The sequence below is a fragment of the Gopherus evgoodei genome, chromosome 7 (genome assembly GCF_007399415.2).
Source record: "Gopherus evgoodei ecotype Sinaloan lineage chromosome 7, rGopEvg1_v1.p, whole genome shotgun sequence".
Classification (NCBI taxonomy): domain Eukaryota; kingdom Metazoa; phylum Chordata; order Testudines; family Testudinidae; genus Gopherus; species Gopherus evgoodei.
Genome location: NC_044328.1, coordinates 33,198,261 through 33,219,004, shown reverse-complemented (window position 1 = coordinate 33,219,004; position 20,744 = coordinate 33,198,261). Strand labels below are relative to the sequence as shown.

General features: G+C 46.8%; 1 protein-coding gene across 1 annotated transcript in view; it reads left to right on the top strand.

The window, feature by feature from the left end:
• The first annotated feature begins 548 nt into the window (after positions 1 to 548).
• Positions 549 to 20,744, top strand: part of LOC115654396 (protein FRA10AC1) — a 63,257-nt gene continuing 43,061 nt past the window's right edge. Inside the window, exons 1-4 of the mRNA XM_030568616.1 lie at positions 549 to 718; positions 14,609 to 14,685; positions 17,674 to 17,769; positions 17,848 to 17,893. Of these exons, the coding sequence (XP_030424476.1) occupies positions 686 to 718; positions 14,609 to 14,685; positions 17,674 to 17,769; positions 17,848 to 17,893 (252 nt within the window). The 5' untranslated portion in view covers positions 549 to 685. The remainder of the gene's footprint in view (positions 719 to 14,608; positions 14,686 to 17,673; positions 17,770 to 17,847; positions 17,894 to 20,744) is intronic.

Below are 20,744 nucleotides of genomic sequence, written 5' to 3'. Positions count from 1 at the left end.
AGGACCCAAGGCCAAAGGGCTGCAGCTGCAGGAGTCACTTCACACAAGTCACACAGCACTAGAACCCTAGCAAAGCCCTATCGTAGCTGTGTATCGGCGGGAGCATGGAGGTGTCCGCAGCTCTGCTGATTGCAGCCTGAGTGGGAAGAGCCAGACGGCAGCACAGGGCGGGACAAGGGATTCCGGAGCACGCTCAGTACAGCTCCAGGGTACAGAGGAGGTTTTACTCAACCTTCACCCCCAAATCCCCTGGCTCGCTCTGCTCCCAGCCCTGCTCAGTTTCGGGCCTCCGACCAGCTCTGTGTTCGAATCACGCCCATTCGCCGACGCCAAGCCCCGCGTTGCCGTCTCCGAGGAGGGCCCGGCCGCCCGCCCGCGCAGGGGTCTCCCCGGCGGCCAGTCTCTCTCCCCCGTGTCCCTCTCCCGCCAGGCAGCCTCGCCAGCCCGGCCGCGGCGCTCATTGCGTAAGGCCGCGCTGCGTGAGCCCTGCCCCCCGCCAGGCTCTCTCCTGCCCCGGCCCCGGTTTCCGCCCGGGCCTTTCACGCGGAGGGACGCGGCTGGGAGCCGGCTCGGCCTGCGCCTCTCGCTCGCTCGGTCGGGGCTGGAAGCGCCCAACCACCGGCCGGTGCGTGTGCGGGACGCGCTCCCCCGCCCTCGTCCCTGGGCGCTGACCGAGCCGGCAACCATGGTGCCGGCCCAGCTGCTGCTCTCTCAGGCCGTGAGTAGCAGCCGCGGCGCTCCCGGGGGAGGGGAGAGCGGGGCCCGGGGGTTGGGCAGCAAGGAGGCCCCCCCATCGCGGGGAAGGGGCGTTCAGGCGGGAGGGAGAGGCTCCGCACTAGACGGGGGTCGCTTTTCTCCTGGACTGATGTGGTCCTCGGTACTCCCAGGGCCGGTGCGTCCATTTAGGTGACCTAGGCAATCGCCTAGGGTGCCAGGATTATTGGGGGGGGGGCGGCATTTTGTTCGGGGTGTGGGAGGGGGCTCTGGGTTTAGGGGGGGCTCAGGGCTGGGGCAGGGGTGCAGGATGGGGGTGCAGGCTCTGGGATGGGGGGCTGAGGGGTTTCGGGTGCAGGCTCTGGGTTTGAGGGGGGGCTCAGGGCTGGGGTGGGGGATTGGGGCATGGAGTTGGGGAGTCCAGTGGCTCCCACTCAGCAGTGCAGCAGGCTTTCCACCTTTCCTGGCACTGTTGACCATGCTGTGCCCTGGAAGTGGCCAGCAACAGGTCCAGCTCCTAGGCAGAGGCTTTCGCCTGCGGGCACCACCCCTGGCCAATAGGAGTGCGGCCCGTGGCTCCTCTGCCTAGGACCTGCTGCTGCCACTTCCGGGGCACAGCGCAGTGTCGGAACAGGTAGGGACTAGCTTTCCTTAGCCGGGCAGCATTGCCATCGGGATTTTTAACGGCCCGGTCAGCGGTGCTGACCAGAGCCGCCATGACCCAGTGCCTTACATTCTGCAACCCAGTATTGGGTCATGACCCACAGTTTGAAAACCACTATTCTAGAGCACTGATACTCAAACCTCAGGGTATGGCTACACTTGAAATTTCAAAGCGCTGCCGCAGCAGCGCTTTGAAGTATGAATGTGGTCGGAGCGCCAGCGCTGGGAGAGAGCTCTCCCAGCGCTGCACATAAACCACATTCTCTACAGTTGTAGCTTGCAGCGCTGGGAGCCGCGCTCCCAGAGCTGCGGCACTGTTCACACTGAGGCTTTACAGCGCTGTATCTTGCAGCGCTCGGGGGTGTTTTTTCATACCCCTGAGCGTGAAAGTTGCAGCGCTGTAAAGTGCCAGTGTAGCCAAGGCCTCAGTGGTTCAGGAGTCAAATTAGCAATCAACATTACCCAAAAGAGCCACAGTAGTGTGATGTAATTGTTTCATTTACTATAGTACTGTATATTCAATCATACAGTGTTTTAATATCATGTGCTTCAAAGAGGTGCAGGAAACATATCAAAGAGCTACTTGGGGCTTGAGAGCCTCAGGGTATGGCTACACTTATATTTGTGCAGCGCTGGGAGTTAACAGCTGTCTTTGTACAGCTTTGTAGGGACAGTGCTGCAGTGTGGCCACATTTGCAGCATTTGCAGCGCTGTTGGGAGTGGTGCATTGTGGGCAGCTATCCCACAGAGCACCTCGTCCGATTTTGGCGCTGTGGGTTGTGGGAAGGGGACAGAAGGGTGCGGGTCATTCCGCTTCCTGTCCCAACGCCCTGTGGTACATTGCTACACATCCCATCAGTTTGGCGCCATTGTGAGTCTCCAGCGTGATTTCTGTTAGTAAATGGAGCCCGAGCTCTGAGGACTTTGCTGATGAATGTCGCCAGCACATCACGTTTGGCAGTTGAGCTATTCCTTCAGCACCAAAGTGACAGTGAGGAGTCCGACGATGATATCAATTCGCCTGATGCGCGTGACACTAAATTGCTTGTGGCAGTAATGGACGTGCTCAGCACCGTGGAACACCGCCTTTGGACTCGGGAAACAAGCACTGAGTGCTGGGATCACATCGTTCTGCAAGTCTGGGATGACAAGCAGTGGCTGCAGAACTTTCGGATGAGAAAAGCCACTTTCATGGGACTGTGTGAGGAGCTCTCCCCCACCCTGCGGTGCAGGGACGTGAGATTGAGAGCTGCCCTGTCAGTGGAAAAGCGGGTGGCTATTGCAATCTGGAAGATGGCAACTCCAGACAGCTACCGATCAGTCACGAGCCAGTTTGAAGTGGGAAAGTCGACCGTTAGAATAGTGTTGATGCAAGTTTGCACAGCCATTAATCGCATCATGCTAAGAAGAACCGTGACTCTGGGGAACGTGTAGGACATTGTGGATGGCTTTGCACAAATGGGTTTCCCTAACCGTGGAGGGGCGATAGATGGGATGCATATTCTGGCACCACCCCAGCTAGGATCCGAGTACATTAATCAGAAGGGGTATTTCTCTGTGGTTCTCCAAGCGCTTGTGGATCACCATGGGCGTTTCACTGACATTTACACAGGATGGTCTGGAAAGGTGCATGATGCACGCATCTTTCGGAACAGTGCCCTGTTCAGGAAGCTGCAGGCCGGGACTTTTTTCCCAGATTGCAAGATCACAGTAGGGGATGTCGAAATGCCCATTGTGATCCTTGGAGACCCCGCTTACCTGTTAATGCCTTGGCTCATGAAACCGTGTACAGGGAAGCTTGACAGGAGCAAGGACCGGTTCAACTACAGGCTGAGCCGGTGCAGAATGACTGTGGAGTGTGCTTTCGGCTGTTTAAAGGGACGCTGGAGGTGTGTTTATGGGAAGCTAGACTTGGGGGAAAGCAGCATCCCTGCGGTTATATCCGCGTGCTGTACCCTCCATAATATTTGTGAAGGGATGGGTGAAACATTCATTGAGGAATGGACCTCCGAGGTTCAACACCTGGACGCTGAATTTGCACAGCCAGAGAGCAGGGCTACTAGAGAGGCCCAGCACAGGGCTTCAAGGATTAGGGATGCCTTAAGGGAGCAATTTGAGGCTGAAAGCCAACAGTAATGTTTGGTGCCTTGAACCGGAGTGAACTGCAGTGGTTACAATAATTCGCAGTGCCTGTTTTTCCCTTGTAGTACAGTATGTTTCACTTTCTGCAATAATAAAACATGTTTTAAAAGCCAAGAAATCATTTATTCAAAATACAGTACATACAAGGGAAGGGAGGTAGGGTGATGAACTGTACATTCAGAGGTTTGAATATGTCCTGCCTGGATTGCTGTGCAATTCCTGCTGCACTTCAGGTTTAGTATGCTGCATGGTGTTGGGGGTTGAGTGCATAGAGTAAGGGTCGTAGTTCTCAGGGCTGGTAGGTGAACGTACAGGTGTTGGGGGCAGCTGGTGGTGGTAAGAACCAGGATGCTGGTGAAGGGGGTTTTGAGCAAACACTGGGGCACAAAGGAGAGATCTTTGTGGGGGAGGGGTTAGCATGGTAATGATCTGCCTGCATGGCTACGAGTGACTGCATACAGTCCATTTGGCACGCCGGGAGGCTTATCAGCTGCTTTGTGCTTTTCTTGGTAGCCAATGCCTTTCTCCTGCTTTGTGTTTCCCTCCACTGATGCATTTTCTCTCTCCAGTCCTGCAGCCTCTTATTCTCTCTGGCATACTGATTCATAACTGCTTTCACCAAATCTTCTTTGCTTTTCCTTGATTTGCGCCTCAAGTTCTGTAGTCTTTCAGCAGGCTGTGATAGGGCCGGAGGATTCAAGGACACTTATAAAAAACAGAAATAGAAACATTTAATACAGAGGCTGCATTGTTTATAATCAAAGTGAAGGAATTTGTAGACTATATGTAACATCATTTACACATAGCAAACATAGCACAGAGAGGCCACAGCAGCGAAGACGTGGTGAGTAATGGGGTGAGTGTTTCTGCCGCGACTCACCTGGGAAGGGGAGCTGCTTGAGTCAGGGCTCACTGGGGTTTCTGTGCATTGGGGAAAGCAGAGAGCAGCTGGGGGGATCTGCACTGAGCACTATCTCTACATTTTCCGCAGGATTTTCTACTCCCAGATATCTCGCTGCTGAGGGTTACCTGGGAAGAGTGGGAGGGTCTTCTACAGCAAAGTGGATTCCACCCTGGTCCCTGTGCAGCTTGCCTGTGTGCAGCAATGGTCCCCCCACCCCTCACGGCACAGTGGCGCGGTCGCGTTAGCCTGACTGGGACAAGGACTACCATGGCTCTCCCTATAAATTTGCACAAGCGCATTGCCCATTCTCTGGCTGAAACTTTTGAAGAGATTACAGAGGCCAATTACCAAGACGTAATAGACCAAATCAATGGGCTATTCCATATCTAGGCATGCATGCAGGCAGCCATAACCCCCCCCTCCTCTCCCAAAACATTTCCATCCTTAAAATAAAAGCTGCTTACCGTGAACCCGCTCCTCTGCTTCTTCTTCACCAACAAGTTCCAGCTGCTGCGATTGGCTACCTTCCTCCTGGCTTGAGAAGAGCTCCTGGCTGCATGCCTCCTGGGACTCCGGGGTGTCTCCCTCCACCCCAGTAACCTCACTCTCTGTTTCCTCTACACCCTCCACCTCTTCTCCCTGCTCTGAACTCTCCATCGTAGTCCTCGGATTGGCAGTGGGGTCACACCCAAGTATGGCATCCAGCTCCTTGTAAAAACGGCAGGTCGTGGGGGCAGCTCCTGAGCGGCGGTTTCCCTCACGGGCTTTGCAATAGGCACTGCGCAGCTCTTTACTTTAACCCTGCACTGCAACGCGTCCCGTTCATGGCCGCTTTGCAGCATGGACTTTGATATCTGGCCATAGGTATCATAATTTCTACGACTGGAGCGCAGCTGTGACTGCACAGCTTCCTCACCCCAAACACTGATGAGGTCCTGCAGCTCGCAAATGTGCCATGCTGGGACTCATTTGACCATGCCTCCAGGCCCCAGTGATTGATTGATTGCACTCCACACCTGGCTGAGCAAACAGGAAGGGGATTTTTAAAATCCCCGGGGCATTTAAAGGGCAGGTCACCTGAGTCCAGGGCAGTGGAGTGCGAAACGATGAGCAGAGTGACTGAAAAGGTTTGCTGGGATACCTCCTAATACCCTGGAGGCCAATAACAGCGTTTTTGCTGGCCACACTTGATGAGCAGCGCTGCATCACCAGCGCTGGAATCGCTACACCCCAAGCAGACCAGGTGTACAGCCAGCGCTGCAGCCAGAGAGTTGCAGCGCTGGCTGTGCTGTGCAAGTGTGGACACAGAGTGAGTTGCAGCGCTGTAACCCCATCACCAGCGCTGCAACTCTCCAGTGTAGCCAAGCCCTCAGTCTAAGTATCCCTGGTTTAATTATTGTGGGGTTGTGCTGGGAGGATTTATTGCACTATTGCAGCTTCTGTGCCAGCACATGCTGGCAACTCTGACACTGCAGTAGTGTAGAGTGGTAACGGTAGTCTTTTTTTTTTTTCTGTTTAGTTTCTTGGAAAGTTTCCTGAAAAATATAAAAGACAGAAATAATAATGGCTAATTAAGAAATACATATATGTGGGTTCACCTCCTCAATATATATAGTTTACTTTGTGTTGCTACAACTCTTCAGATAATGTCTCAGCAACATCTCCTACACTTCTGAAATGTGAAAAAGAGAATACAAGAACTGCATTTTTAGTTAATGGATGAATAGCAAGTTGATCCCTTCCACACTCTGTATTGCTAATTAAATCCACTTCTCTCCACAGTGCTCCAGCGAGTACCCACTTTTCACCTCTCTGTTTTTCCCCAATAAATGATATGTGCTCCTTGAGCTATATAGTACAGTGTGTGGAATGGGAAATGGGAATTTACTGAGTTGCATGGAGAATCCTGGAGGGATGTTATTTCTCTAGACCAGTCTTGTCTCTGTCTTCTAGAAGGAAGCATGAGAGAGAGAGAGAGAGAGAGAGAGAGAGAGAAACTGTAATTTCAAACCAAGAACAGGAAGGAAAAAAACAACTCCAACAACCCAATAATAAAATTAAAGTAAAAAAAAAATTGTTTTTTTAAAATCTCCTTGAGCATTGCTACACAAAGACAGTGGTATTCAGCATAATATATATTTGGTCCACAAGCTTGCAAGCAGCCTGGCAAAGGATGCTATTGTCTCTCCATTATGATATTGTGTCAGTGTAACCACTATAGGTGCACCATTGTAACATTCACCTGGTATTGCTGATAGTCAGAAATGCATTTTTCCAGCTGTCAGTAGCTAGGTCACTGTAACTGGTAACTGTGTGACCGAGACACAGTTACCTGTACTGTTGAACTCCAAATTGGGTTACTGCAATGTACTCTCTGTGAGGCTATTCTTCCAAGGTAACTTGAAAGCTATCTCTGGATGTGGCTTTCTGTTTATTTATGGGTTCTGCTGCTATTGTTACTGTTTGTTGGTATTATAGTAGCACTAGGGGCTAAGCATTTTGCTAGGCACTGTACAGAGTAATAGAATAGATAAGCTATTTGGAGCAGGGACTAGAAATGTAAATAGAAAAGACAAAGAGGATAGCAGAAGGGACATAATTTGCAAATTCTCTGTTTGTAAGTTATCATAACATTGTATCTGTTCTCTAAAGTATGTACTAGCCTCCAGTTTGCTGCTTAGGGTATGTCTACACTACAGGATTATTCCGATTTTACATGAACCGGTTTTGTAAAACAGATTGTATAAAGTCGAGTGCACGTGGCCACACTAAGCACATTAATTCAGCGGTGTGCGTCCATGTACCGAGGCTAGCGTTGATTTCCAGAGCGTTGCACTGTGGGTAGCTATCCCTGTAGCTATCCCATAGTTCCTGCAGTCTCCCCCGCCCTTGGAATTCTGGGTTGAGATCCCAGTGCCTGATGGGGCAAAAAACATTGTCGCGGGTGGCTCTGGGTACAGCCTCACCCCTCCCTCCGTGAAAGCAGCAGACAACCGTTTCGCGCCTTTTTTCCTGGGTGAACTGTGCAAACGCCATAGCGCAGCAAGGATGGACCCTGCTCAGCTCAATAGCGCAATCGTGGACGTTGTAAACACCTCGCGCATTGTCCTGCAGTCTATGCTGAACCAGGACCTGCAAAGCCAGGCGAGGAGGAGGCGGCTACGGCAGAGCGGAGACGAGAGTGATGAGAACATGGACACAGAATTCTCTCAAACCGCGGGCCCCTGCGCTTTGGAGATCCTGATAGTAATGGGGCAGGTTCTAGCCATTGAACGCCGATTTGGGGCCCGGAAAACAAGCACAGACTGGTAGGACCGCATAGTTTTGCAGATTTGGGACGATTGGCAGTGGCTGCGAAACTTTTGCATGCGTAAGGGCACTTTCATGGAACTTTGTGACTTGCTTTCCCCTGCCCTGAAGCACCAGAATACCAAGATGAGAGCAGCCCTCAAAGTTGAAAAGCGAGTGACAATAGCCCTCTGGAAGCTTGCAACACCAGACAGCTACTGGTCAGTCGGGAATCAATTTGGAGTGGGAAAATCTACTGTGGGGGCTGCTGTCATGCAGGTAGCCAAAGCAATCATTAAGCTGCTGCTACAAAAGGTAGTGACTCTAGGAAACGTGCAGGTCGTAGTGGATGGCTTTGCAGCAATGGGATTCCCTAACTATGGTGGGGCGATAGATGGAACCCATATCCCTATCTTGGCACCGGAGCACCAGGGCACCCAGTACGTAAACCGCAAGAGGTTCTTTTCAATGGTGCTCAAGCACTGGTGGATCACAAGGGACATTTCACCAACATCCACGTGAGATGGTCAGGAAGGGTTCATGACGCTCGCATCTTCAGGAACACTACTCTGTTTAAACGGCTGCAGCAAGGGAATTACTTCCCATACCAGAAAGTAACAGTTGGAGATGTTGAAATGCCTGTAGTTATCCTGGGTGACCCAGCCTACCCCTTGATGCCATGGCTCATGAAGCCATACACAGGCAGCCTGGACAATAGTCAGGAGCTCTTCAGCTACATGCTGAGTAAGTGCAGAATGGTGGTAGAATTGCATTTGGCCTTTTAAAGGCGCGCTGGTGCCCATTACTGACTCGCTCAGACCTCAGCCAAACCAATGTCCCATCGTTATTGCTGCTTCCTGTGTGCTCCACAATCTGTGTGAGATTAAGGAGGAGACCTTTATGGCAGGGTGGGAGGCTGCGGCAAATCAGCTGGCCGCTGATTACGCGCAGCCAGACACCAGGGCGATTAGAAGAGCACACCAGGAAGCGGTGCGCATCAGAGAAGCTTTGAAAACAAGATTCATCACGGGCCAGAGTACGGTGTGACTGTTGTGGTTTTTTTCCCCTCGATCAACCCGCCTCTTAATTGACTCATTCCCTGTAAGCAACCCACCCTCCCCCTTCAATTACAGCTTGCTTAAGGAAATAAAGTCACTATCATTTAAAAATCATGTATTCTTTATTAAAAAGTCATTATCAAAAGAGGGAGAGAACTGACAAGATATCCCTGGTGTGGTTTCGTATGAGGATAGGAGGGAAGGAAAAGGCCAGTTAAAATATTTCAAAGTAATGACAGCCTTTTGGTTGGGGGTAGAGTGGACGGGTGCACGAAGCCTTCCCCCACGCGTTCTTACATGTCTGGGTGAGGAAGATATGGAACATGGTGAGTGATGAGGGTGGTGCACAGGGGCTGCAGCAGCACTCTGTGACCCTGCTGCTGTTCCTGAAGGTCCACCAGACGTTGGAGGATGTCAGTTTGATCACGCAGCAGCCCCAGCGTTGCATCCCTCCACCGCTGATCTTCCTGCCACCACCTCTGATCTTCCTGCCACCACCTCTCATCTCGAGCGTCTCTCCTCTCCTCAAGTTCAGTAGCATCTTTACTGTAATTTGATACCATATCCTTCCACTCATTCAGATGAGCTCTTTCTTTGCGGGTTACTTCCTAGAACATTTAGTCTCGTGTCTTTTTTTTCTGCCGCCTTATCTGAGATAGCCTTCGGGATGGAGTAGGGAGGCTTGAAAAATTTGCAGCTGCGTGAGGGAGGTAAAAAGGAGAGAAGCATTTAAAAAGATACATTTTACAGAACAATGGTTATACTCTTTCACAGTGAACAACACTATTCACCTTACATAGCACATGTGATTTTACTACAAGGTCGCATTTTGCATCTTAATATTGAGTGCCTGCAGCTCTGGTGTTAGAGATCTCACAGACGCAGGTCCGGGCAGCAGAATTCAGCTTGCATGTGTCTATGGTAAGCCATTGTCTTTTGGCTTCTGCAGCCATCATATACACAGTGCCTTCCTTTCCCAAATACCAAGCAAAGCCCGTTCAGTGCTGCTTCTTTCCTATTAACATGCAGCAGCAGAAACCACCCCCCCATCCAATTCTCTGGAATGATTGCTTTACCCCTCCCCCAACCGCGTGGCTGGTATCATGGAAGATCACTGCTAATCAACCCCGTTTCTCCCCCCCCCCCACCGCGTGGCTGGTAGCAGGGAAGATCCCTGCTAGCCAAACACGAGAAAGCTCAGTGCCATTACCCCCCTCCGCTCCCCCCGCTTCGCTACCTGCAAGGAAGGATTTCTTTTAAGCAACAGGCAAACAGGCCAGTAGGAATGACCATCTCTGTCCCCTTAATTAAATTCCTGAATTTCAACCAGGTTATCATGAATGATCTCACTCTCCTGAGGATAACACAGCGAGATAAAAAATGGATGTTGCTTGAATGTCAGCAATCACCAGGACCATACGCAGCTAGGCTTTGTCATGCAATGATACCAGATTACTTGCTCCATGCATGGCGTGGTCAGGTGTCCTACCATGGTGGACGGAATAAGGCTGCCTTGCCCAGAAACCTTCTACAAAGGCTTTTGGAGTACCTCCAGGAGAGCTTCATGGAGATGTTTCTGAAGGATATCTGTTCCATCCCCAGACATGTTAACAAACTTTTCCAATAACTGTACTGGCCGCGAATGCATCCCAAGTCCTCAGGGCAAATCAATCATTAAAAAACGCTTGCATTTAAACCATGTTTTATATTTACAAAGGTACACTCACCAGAGGTCGCTTCCATGGCTTCATTGTCTGGGCTAGTGGGTTGGGAGGGTAATTCCATCTGGGTGAGAAAAAGCTCCTGGCTGTTGGGGAGAACGGAGTGCTGTGTGCAAGCTTGTCCTCCTCTTCCTCCTCCTCGTCTTCCCCGTCCCACCTCAGAATCCACAAAAAGGGGTCGGGTAGTGGTGGCGGACCCCCCTAGAATTGCATGCAGCTCAGCGTAGAAGTGGCATGTTTTTGGCCCTGCCCCGGACCTTCTATTTGCTTCTTTGGTTTTCTGGTAGGCTTGTCTGAGCTCCATAACTTTCACTCTGCACTGCACTGAGTCCCTGGTGTGGCCTTTCTCCATCATAGTCTTGGAAATTTTTTCAAAGGTTTTTTCATTTCGTCTTTTGGAACGGAGTTCTGTTAGCACAGAATCCTCTCCCCATATAGCGATCAGATCCAGTACCTCCCATGTGGTCCATGCATGAGCTCTTTTTCGATTCTCAGGACACTGCATTGTTACCTGTGCTGATGAGCTCTGCGTGGTCACCTGTGCTGGTGAGCTCTGCACGCTGGCCAAACAGGAAATGAAATTCAAAAGTTCGCGGGGCTTTTCCTGTCTACCTGGCCAGTGCCTCCGAGTTCAGATTGCTGTCCAGAGTGGTCAAAATGGTGCACTGTGGGATACCGCCCGGAGGCTAATACCGTCGATTTGCGGCCACACTAACCCTAATCCGATATGATAATACCGATTTCAGCGCTACTCCTCTCATCGGGGAGGAGTACAGAAACCGGTTTAAAGAGCCCTTTATGTCGATATAAAGGGCCTCGTTGTGTGGACGAGTGCAGCGTTAATTCGGTTTAACGCTGCTAAAATCGTTATAAATGCGTAGTGTAGACCAGGCCTTAGTGCAGTTAAGATAACAGAATCATAGAAGATTAGGATTGGAAGAGACATCAGGAGGTCATCTAGTCCAACCCCCCTGCTCAATGCAGGAGCAACCCCAACTAAATCATCTCAGCCAGGGCTTTGTCAAGCTGGGCCTTAAAAACCTCTAAGGATGAGATTTCACCACCTCCCTATGTAACCGCTTCCAGTGCTTCACCACCCTCATAGTGAAATAGTGTTTCCTAATATCCAACCTAGACCTCTCCCACTGCAACTTGAGACCATTGCTCCTTGTTCTGTCATCTGCTACCACTACGAACAGCCTAGCTCCATCCTCTTTGAACCCCCGCTTCAGGTAGCTGAAGGCTGTTATCAAATCCCCCCTCACTCTTCTTTTCTGCAGACTAAATAAGCCCAGTTCCCTCAGCCTCTCCTCATAAGTCATAAGACACCTAGTCATTTTCATTGCCCTCCACTGGACCCTCTATAATTTGTCCACATCCTTTCTTCAGTGGAGGGCCCAAAACTGGACACACTACACCAGATGTGGCCTCACCAGTGCTGAATAGAGAGGAATAATCACTTCCCTCGATCTTCTGGCAATGCTCCTACTAATGCACCCAATATGCCATAAGCTTTCTTGGCAACAAGGGTACACTGTTGTCTCATATGCTTCTCATACACTGTAATCCCCAGGTCCTTTTCTGCAGAACTGCTGCTTTCCAGTCAGTCCCCAGCATGAAGCAATGCATGGGATTCTTCTGTCCTAAGTGCAGGACTCCGCACTTGTCCTTCTTGAACCTCATCAGATTTCTTTTGGCTCAATCTTCCAATTTGTCTAGGTCACTCCGGACCCTATCCCTACCCTCCAGCCTATCTACTTCTCCCCCCCAACTTAGTGTCATCCTCGAACTTGCTGAGGATGTAATCCATCCCATCATCCAGATCATTAATGAAGATCTTGAACAAAACCAGCCCCAGGGCCAACATCTGGGGCACTCTGCTTGATACCAGCTACCAGCTAGACATCTGGCCGTTGATCACTACTCACTGAGCCCGTTGATCTAGCCAGCTTTCTATCCACCATATAGTCCATTCATCCAATTCATATTCCTTTAACTTGCTGGCAAGAATACTGTGGGAGACCTTATCAAAAGCTTTGCTAAAGTCAAGGTATATCATGTCCACCGCTTTCCTCGTATCCACAAAGCCAGTTATCTCATCATAGAAGGCAGTCAGGTTGGTCAGACATGACATGCTGACTGTTCCTGATCACCTTTTTCTCCTCTAAGTGCTTCAAAATGGATTCCTTGAGGATCCGCTCCACAATTTTTACGGGGACAGAGGTGAGGCTGACTGGTGTGTAGTTCCCCGGATTCTGCTTCTTCCCTTTTTTAAAGATGGGCACTATATTTGATTTTTTCAATCGTCCAGGACCTCTCCCAATCACAATTTGAATTTTCAAAGATAATGGCCAAAGACTCTGCAATCACATCAGCCAGTTCCCTCAGTGCCCTCTGATGCATTGCATCTGGCCCCATGGACTTGTGCATGTCCCGCTTTTCTAAATAGTCCTTAACCTGTTCTTTCACCACTAAGGGCTGCTCACCTCCTCCCCATTCTGTGCTCCCCAGAGTAGCAGTATGGGAGCTGACCTTGTCTGTGAAGACAGAGGCAAAAAAAAAAAAAAGCATTGAGTATTCAGCTTTTCCCACATCATCTGTCACTAGGTGGCCTCCCCCATTCAGTTAAGTGTCCCACACTTTCCATGACCACCTTCTTGTTGCTAACATACCTGTAGAAATCCTTCTTGTTACCCTTCACATCCCATGCTAGCTGCAACTCCAGTTGTGCCTTGGCCTTCCTGATTACACACCTGCATGCTCAAGCAGTATTTTTATACTCCTCCCTAGTCATCTGTCCAAGTTTGCACTTCTTGTAAACTTCCTTTTTGTGTTTAAGCTCACAGAAGATTTCACTGTTAAGCCAAGCTGATCTCCTGCCATATTTGCTATTCTTTCTGCTCATTGGGATGATGTTGATGTTGATTTTGATATATAAAATACTATGTGGTTTGGTTTGGTCCTGGCTAGCTAAGAGAGTGTCTGGGCAAAATTGCCACAATTGATGAAAAGTAAGAATTCATAGCTTTGAGCATTTGGAGTCTGCAAGAGCATTGTTTCTGACATTTGATTCTCCTGTAGGTTCAGTGGAATCCAAGTTTGTTAACCTTCAAGGCAAAATGTTAGGATTACCTGTTTTCCCAGGTTTTTGTCTGAGGATAATGGTTGTTGAAATGTAGAAATTTCCAGACTGACGTAATAGCCATCTAGTCCAGTATTTTGTCTTTGACAATGGACAGTACCAGTGTGGTTCATGCTCACTAACACGTTGTGCTCTTACTGCCCATGTAGACTCTGTTGGTGTGAACTAACAGATACCTGGTTTGTGTTGATATAGTTTCATGTTGTGAACTAAAAGGTATCTAGTTTGCACTGATGCAGTCCTGAAATGAGAAACTATGTATCTTTTACTTTGCACCAGCAGGATCTACATGGACAATTAGAGTGCAACACAGAGCACTCTACAGTTTAGACCCTTGTAATCTGGATCTATGGTGCCTTGTAGACAAAGCCCTCAATCTGCAGCAAAGGAGATTTGCTTTAGATATTAGGAAAAAGTTTCTAACTATAAGGAGAGTTAAGTACTGGAATAGGCTTCCAAGGAAGATTTGTGGAATCCGCATAGTTGGAGTACAGGTTAGACCAGGGGTAGGCAACCTATGGCATGCGTGCCGAAGGCGGCACACGAGCTGATTTTCAGTGGCACTCACACTGCCCAGGTCCTGGCCACCGGTCTGCGGGGCTCTGCATTTTAATTTAATTTTAAATGAAGCTTCTTAAACATTTTAAAATCCTTATTTATTTTACATACAACAATAGTTTAGTTGTATATTATAGACTTATAGAACGAGACCTTCTAAAAACGTTAAAATGCATTACTGGCACGCAAAACCTTAAATTAGAGTGAATAAATGAAAACTCGGCACAGCACTTCTGAAAGGTTGCCGAACCCTGGGTTAGACAAACACCTGTCAGGGATGATCTAGCTAGACTTTACCCTAACTCAGTGCATAGGGCTGCATTAGATGACCACTTGATGTCCCTTCTAGTCCTACATTTCTAAGATTCTAATCTTATTGTGTTGTGGTCATTTTTCTTTATTTCTTAATTATTTCCAGGTACATGGCCGGGGAGGCTATGATTCTGATTTTAGTGATGATGAGAGTGGAGAGAAATCTGACCAAAGGAATAAAAGGTAATGTGTTATAATACTGATGTACATTACATTTCTTGTGTGCATATGACTTCTAGCTCTCTATATAAAAGACCCTGTTTTTTAAACTCTGACATAGAGAAGCTGTTTGTGAAAAATAAAAATACACGTTTAATTCCTATGCCGCTGCCTCCTCAGGCTTGTCAGAGCATGTTGTCTCCAAGGAGCAACTGAGAAAGATCAGTTCTGCCATATCCATCTGATGTCTGTATGCCTCTCATACCTTTTAGCTGAGTGCTTCATTTTTCCGAGCATTAGCATCAATGGCTGGGTTTTGGCTGCTCTGTTCAATTTCATATCACTTTGTGACCACCCACTAGGACTTGTGGAACTACAAAGAGAGAGATCAAAATGGCCAAGGCCAGGTGGCAGCAGGCTTTATAGGAATAAAACACCTACCTCACAGAAAGGAAACACTAACACTGCTTGCTTGATTATTATTTAATTTCTTCCGGCCTGTTCTCTCTGTTAAGCCTGGCTTCAAGAGACCAACAAATTGGGTCAGTTAACTTCCACTTAGCCCTTGAGATGCTCATTTAAGCTCAGCCTTGTCGGTTTCATTTAGCGGTTCATACACTTTGTGACCCTGAACTTTGCGGTCTGACCATCTTTTATTGGGAATTTTTTTTCTGCTGTGGCACTGTGCTTCTCTGATAGTTCACCCACAGCACTACATATTTGTTCTGAATTGATTAAGGAATTATTTTTTTGTTCCAGGATCTGTTTCTGTGACTCTTTTCCTTACTCTTCTGTCAGGCTCCATTCCAACCAGGTTTTCCAGGACCTTTTCTGGGAGTCTTTTATCTTTTCTGTAGTGGAAGTAAGGGAAAATGTTTTGTATTGTCTGACTGCATTTTATATCTGACCTTTAAGGTGCTTAAACCACTAAAAGAAATGTAGGTGTTTTTTCTCTTTTTAGAATTTTTAGCTGTCTTCTTTTAAAAATATTGACTTTTTTGTTCAGTTTTAGTTTATTTTTCCAAGTGCCACGATGCATTATATCATTCTAGTTGTTAGATGAAATATTAAACATTGGGAGCTGTTTCAAAGAAATCCTCTTCTTTACCCTTTGTTCTGGCACACGCTATTTGGCGCCCAGTAGTGCTCTAATGAGGGTTTACTTCTTATGTATATATTCTACCCTTGGTTCATGATGAATCTCATTCTCTCGTTGGCAAAAAATGTAAAAAGACTCCTTCCTGACATTGACTCTGCAGTGCCCCAGTGCAGGAGTTGTGTGCCTGGCCATGTGGCCACAAAACCTTTTTGCACAATTGGTATGCTTAGTTCTCCCACATCCTGCAGTCCTTAGATTGACAATATAAATATTACCCCTTTATGGGTCTCTGATTACCTGTCTGCCTGCCATCATGGAACAAACATTCCCTTTTTACCCATAATATTAGACCAGGGGTGGCCAACCTGAGCTGGAGAAGGAGCGAGAATTTACCAATGTACATTGCCAAAGAGCCACAGTAATACATCAGCAGCCTCACATCAGCTCCCCACCCTGCTCCCAGTACCTCCTGCCTACTGGCAGGCCTGCTGATCAGTGCCTCTCCCACCCTCCCTCCTCGCATCTCACGTGGAGTGTAGGAGGCTCTTGGGAGGAGTGAAGGCATGGCAGGTTCGGGAGGTGGGGTGGGGGAAAGGGTGGAGTGGGGGCAGGGCCTGTGGCAGAGCCAGAGGTTGAGCAGTGAGCACCCCCTGGCGCATTGGAAAGTTGGCGCCTGTAGCTCCAGCCCCAGAGTCTGTGCCTATACAAGGAGCCGCATATTAACTTCTGAAGAGCCGATGTGGCTCTGAAGCCATGGGTTGGTTACCCCTGTGTTAGGCAAATAAATTTAAATATGTTTTAAAACAGTTGTGTAATTAAGTTTAGTATAAAAAGTTTGTTTTATTTGTTTGTTTTTGTTGAATTTTTGATATTTTTGGTTTGCCTTGGAACAGATGTTGGTGTTCAGAAAACAGTGCTTCAGTCACTGTTCAACTAGCAGTGCTCCTCAGTCTGTGCCCCTCAGAGAGGTCCGTGTTCATTAATCTGGTACAGTGGAGCTCTGTGGAGGCAATACCAGGAAGGGAGGAAGGAGGGGTTACCTCCTGGAACAAAGGGGTTACTCTGAACATATTGCCTCTTTTCTCTCTGCTTTAGATCCTAGATTTGTATAGGGCTGTTGAGGTAGAGAAAAACTAGGGATCATTAGATGAGAATGAGATAGTTCTATCCTCGGCCTGTATGATATAGGGCATGAAGGAACCGAGCATGATCCTCTCTCCCAGCACCTGCTGCAACAGGTTCCATATCTGTGTGACTACCCATGTGACTCCTACAGTGTGACTGTGGAGTGACGGGATTGTCAGACAAGATATACTGTTGTAAGCAAGTCTGTATATACATTGCCTATGAGCAGGTGCCTTTCTGGACTAGGTCTCAACTTCACACATGAGTAAAGTCCATTCTGACCCCCATCTTACCATTGGTTTCATTAACACAGAAACTAAGGGCTGGTCTACACTACTGTTTACATCGATGTAATTTACATTGCTTACGGGTGTGAAAAAAATCCCCCCTCTAGTGACGTAAGTTACAGTGACTTAAAGCAGTGTTCACATTGACCTAAAGTAGTGTCCGCATTGCGCTATGTTGGTGGGGGATAGTCTCCCGCCGACATAGCTTCTGCCTCTTGCGGAGGTGGAGTAATTATGCTGACAGGAGAGCACTGTCCCGTTGGCATAGTGTGTCTTCACCAAATGTGCTACAGCGGCACAGCTGCATTGGTGCAGCTGCACCACTGTGGCATGTTAGTATAGATTTGTCTTAACAAGAGGCAAACAATGCTAGTCTGTACAGCAACCTTTTCCTTGTAACATTCAAGCTGCTGACTTCCCAAGCTGACTTTGGTGTACTGGAACTTACTGCATATGAAAACTTTTTGAATAATTTATTCCTTACTTTTTCCCCACACATAGGACAAGTAATGAAGATGCCCTACTCGTAAAACCATTCCAGAAAGTAAAACAGGTCAAGGTGGCTGACAGACAAATTGCAGCAGAAGAATGGGATAGGTAATGATCACTACTGTCAGAGATTTTTGTACTTAAACTGAACTTTTACTCAGACAAAATTATTATTTCTGTTAACAGGGAAGAAGCAAGAAATAGGAGATTTCATCTGATAGCCATGGATGCTGTATCCTTTGATTATTTGTTTATGTTGGTAAAAACACATTCTCAGCTTTTCAACTTTTCTTTCACTTGGGGAAAAATGCTCCTGTCAGGGACGTGTTCATGTGAGTCTCCCTGTTGTCTAGGGAATTTCTTTGCACCAGCAGAGACTGGGTATTGTTTCAGATCATCTTCTGTCCACCACCGATAACTAGGTATTTCAGATCTGCCTATGAAAGGGGTTTCCAAATTGTCCCTAATTGCAGTTAGTGTTTAAGTTGTAGCTGTGAGTTCCATATCTCAGACAAAATTACTGCACATGTGGTGTTGGATCAAAGTGCTTTGATTTTTAAGCACAAGCAGACTTTGTTGCTTCACAATTCTATCTGAGACTATCGTTATATGAATAAATTTATATTTGTGCTGGAAGGCCAAGAACACAATAATTAATCCAAAAGACAGTTCAACAGAGGATTATCCCAAGTAGTATCCTCCACAGATGTGATACTGTAGACCTGTTTAATATCATATTTTGTTTATTTTAGCTTTTATTTTGAATGGCATAATCAGGTTTGATTACCTTAATGCTTCAGTCCTAAACTATTGTCTTCATCAGCTACAATTTTTTTTCTTAGAAATTTAGCATGAAAACAATTATTTCTACAGTGAAACTAGCCAGTTATATAGTAAATAGGGGAAAGATAATAGAACTCCTCTGTTGAATTTTCCATCAAGTCACCTTTGCTATTGCCTAGCAGTTGCTCTTTGGAATTTAACAGTGAGGGGATGTAATATTTTGTGCTAGATTGCACACATTTAATTGAACTGAAAAGAATGTAACACACCTGATGGATTTGTGTGATTTATCTGCCGTAAGTGATGTAAGCTATTTTATAGGCTGCCAATCCAGTTTGGTAAAAACATCCTCCAGGACATATCTGCAACCATCTTTATCCTTGGAGGATTGGTAATGCTTTGTGACCTTTATGTTAAGCAGATATAGATTTGTTCAATGATCCTATTAAATAGTTATTTTGAAGGTACTGTAGGAATGCTGCTTCTGCGTGATATTGTGCCCATATTCCTCTCAGCAGCCCAGAGAAATCACTCTAAAGGGGTTCCCATGGTGCGCCTGGGTTATGTAATCGCTGAGTCCTCTGTCCCACCAACCTGGGGTATCCCTCTCATTCTGTGATGCTGTGTCAATCCACAAACCTCTGACAGGTACTGCACTTACACAGACATCCGCAGGCCAGGACACACCCAACTGAGTTATATGAATGTTTTCCCAGCCACTCATGAACCAGCAATAGAGAGGCTACAGCCAGTTCCTCCCAGCTCCCTGTCTTGCACCTAAGAACTGTACCATCTTGCACTGGTCAGAAGCCTAGCTAGTGTAAGTTCATTACCCAGTCTGCCCCTCTCTCAATGTGAGGGGACACATGCTAGCCGTTGTAAACTGAGCTGAGCTTTCCCAAGCACTTAAACCAAAACATACTGTTTTAGGTAAAATGTAAAACAGATTTATTAACTACAGAAAGATAGATTTTAAATGTTTATAAGTAGCAGGCATCGAGATCAGAGTTGATTATTTAAGAAACAAAACATAAAATCGCTGTCTAAGTTCTACAGACTATACAGGATTTGAATCAAATGGTGTCTGACCCTGACAGATGATACAAACAAGTCACAGATCCTCAGTACACAGGCTGAGACTCTTTCCAGGCCTGGGACCACCCTCCCCTAGTTCAAAGTCTTTGTCCTCCAGAGGTTCCTCCAGATGTTGAGTTGGGAGGGGAGAAAGGCCAAGTGATGATGTCACTTCCCCTTTTTTATAGTTTCTTCCACCTTGCTGGAAAGATCTTTTGCTGTGATGTGGGAAACAGACAATCCCCATTGGTCAAGCAGTCCCTGTTGTATATAGTTTCTGGGATAGTGGATTCTTTCCCTGTTGGATGTTGATGAGCCATTAACCGCTGTCTGGCTACTCCATTGCTTTTCCTCAAATTGTAAAAATAAGCAGTTGAAGAAGAAGCTATGATTAAAGAGCCTGTGGTAGAATTCGTTAGCCATAGTGTTTCTGCTGTTTTCATGGAGCTTTGTATAAGTGCTTGATTTGGATAATTTCTCTACTGCTACCATCTTATTCTTTTCCTCCAGTTGAAAGGGCAAGTCAGTTGCCTACTATTATCAAAGTTGATAATGGTGACAAAGAAGCTGGAGTTCTTTGAACTTAGTCAGCTTCATCATGACATATACAGCCTCCTGTAGCCTTGCTAAATAAAGGCTCCTACCTGTAGGCTTGAATTTAGGTCTTTAATTTTTGAAGACTAGCATTAAGATTGAGTTAACATTTGGAAACTTCTAGCAGAAAATACATGGACAATATTTTTTCCATAAAATAATTTTAGTGCAGGCAGTAGGTTGACAGAAATGAGTTCTTATTGAACTAAATTCAACATGTGGCTTGAGAACATGCCAGAAAGATAATTTATTTCTAATTCTGTAGTTCCATAAATGTCTGAGAAATTTTTTATATATTTTAAGTTATTGTTTTACTGTTTTATTTCCATTTGTGGAGGTGTTTATTTCTAGAATAATGTGATTGTTTATATGGTTTTGGTTTTGCTTGTTGTTTTATCATACAAAGTATGTGTCAAATTACAACTGTAAAACAGAAATATCCTGACATTCACAAAATAATTTCCTGTAACTTGATATTGTGGACCTAAACAAAAAGTTATCTACTGAAGTTTATTGCTTTTATACTGACACTGAGAAGTACATAAACATTCTTCATTTCATTGGTAATTTTATATTTATATCAGGCAAAAATGATAGATATATTTTAAACCAAAGTTGGAGTATCATGGAAC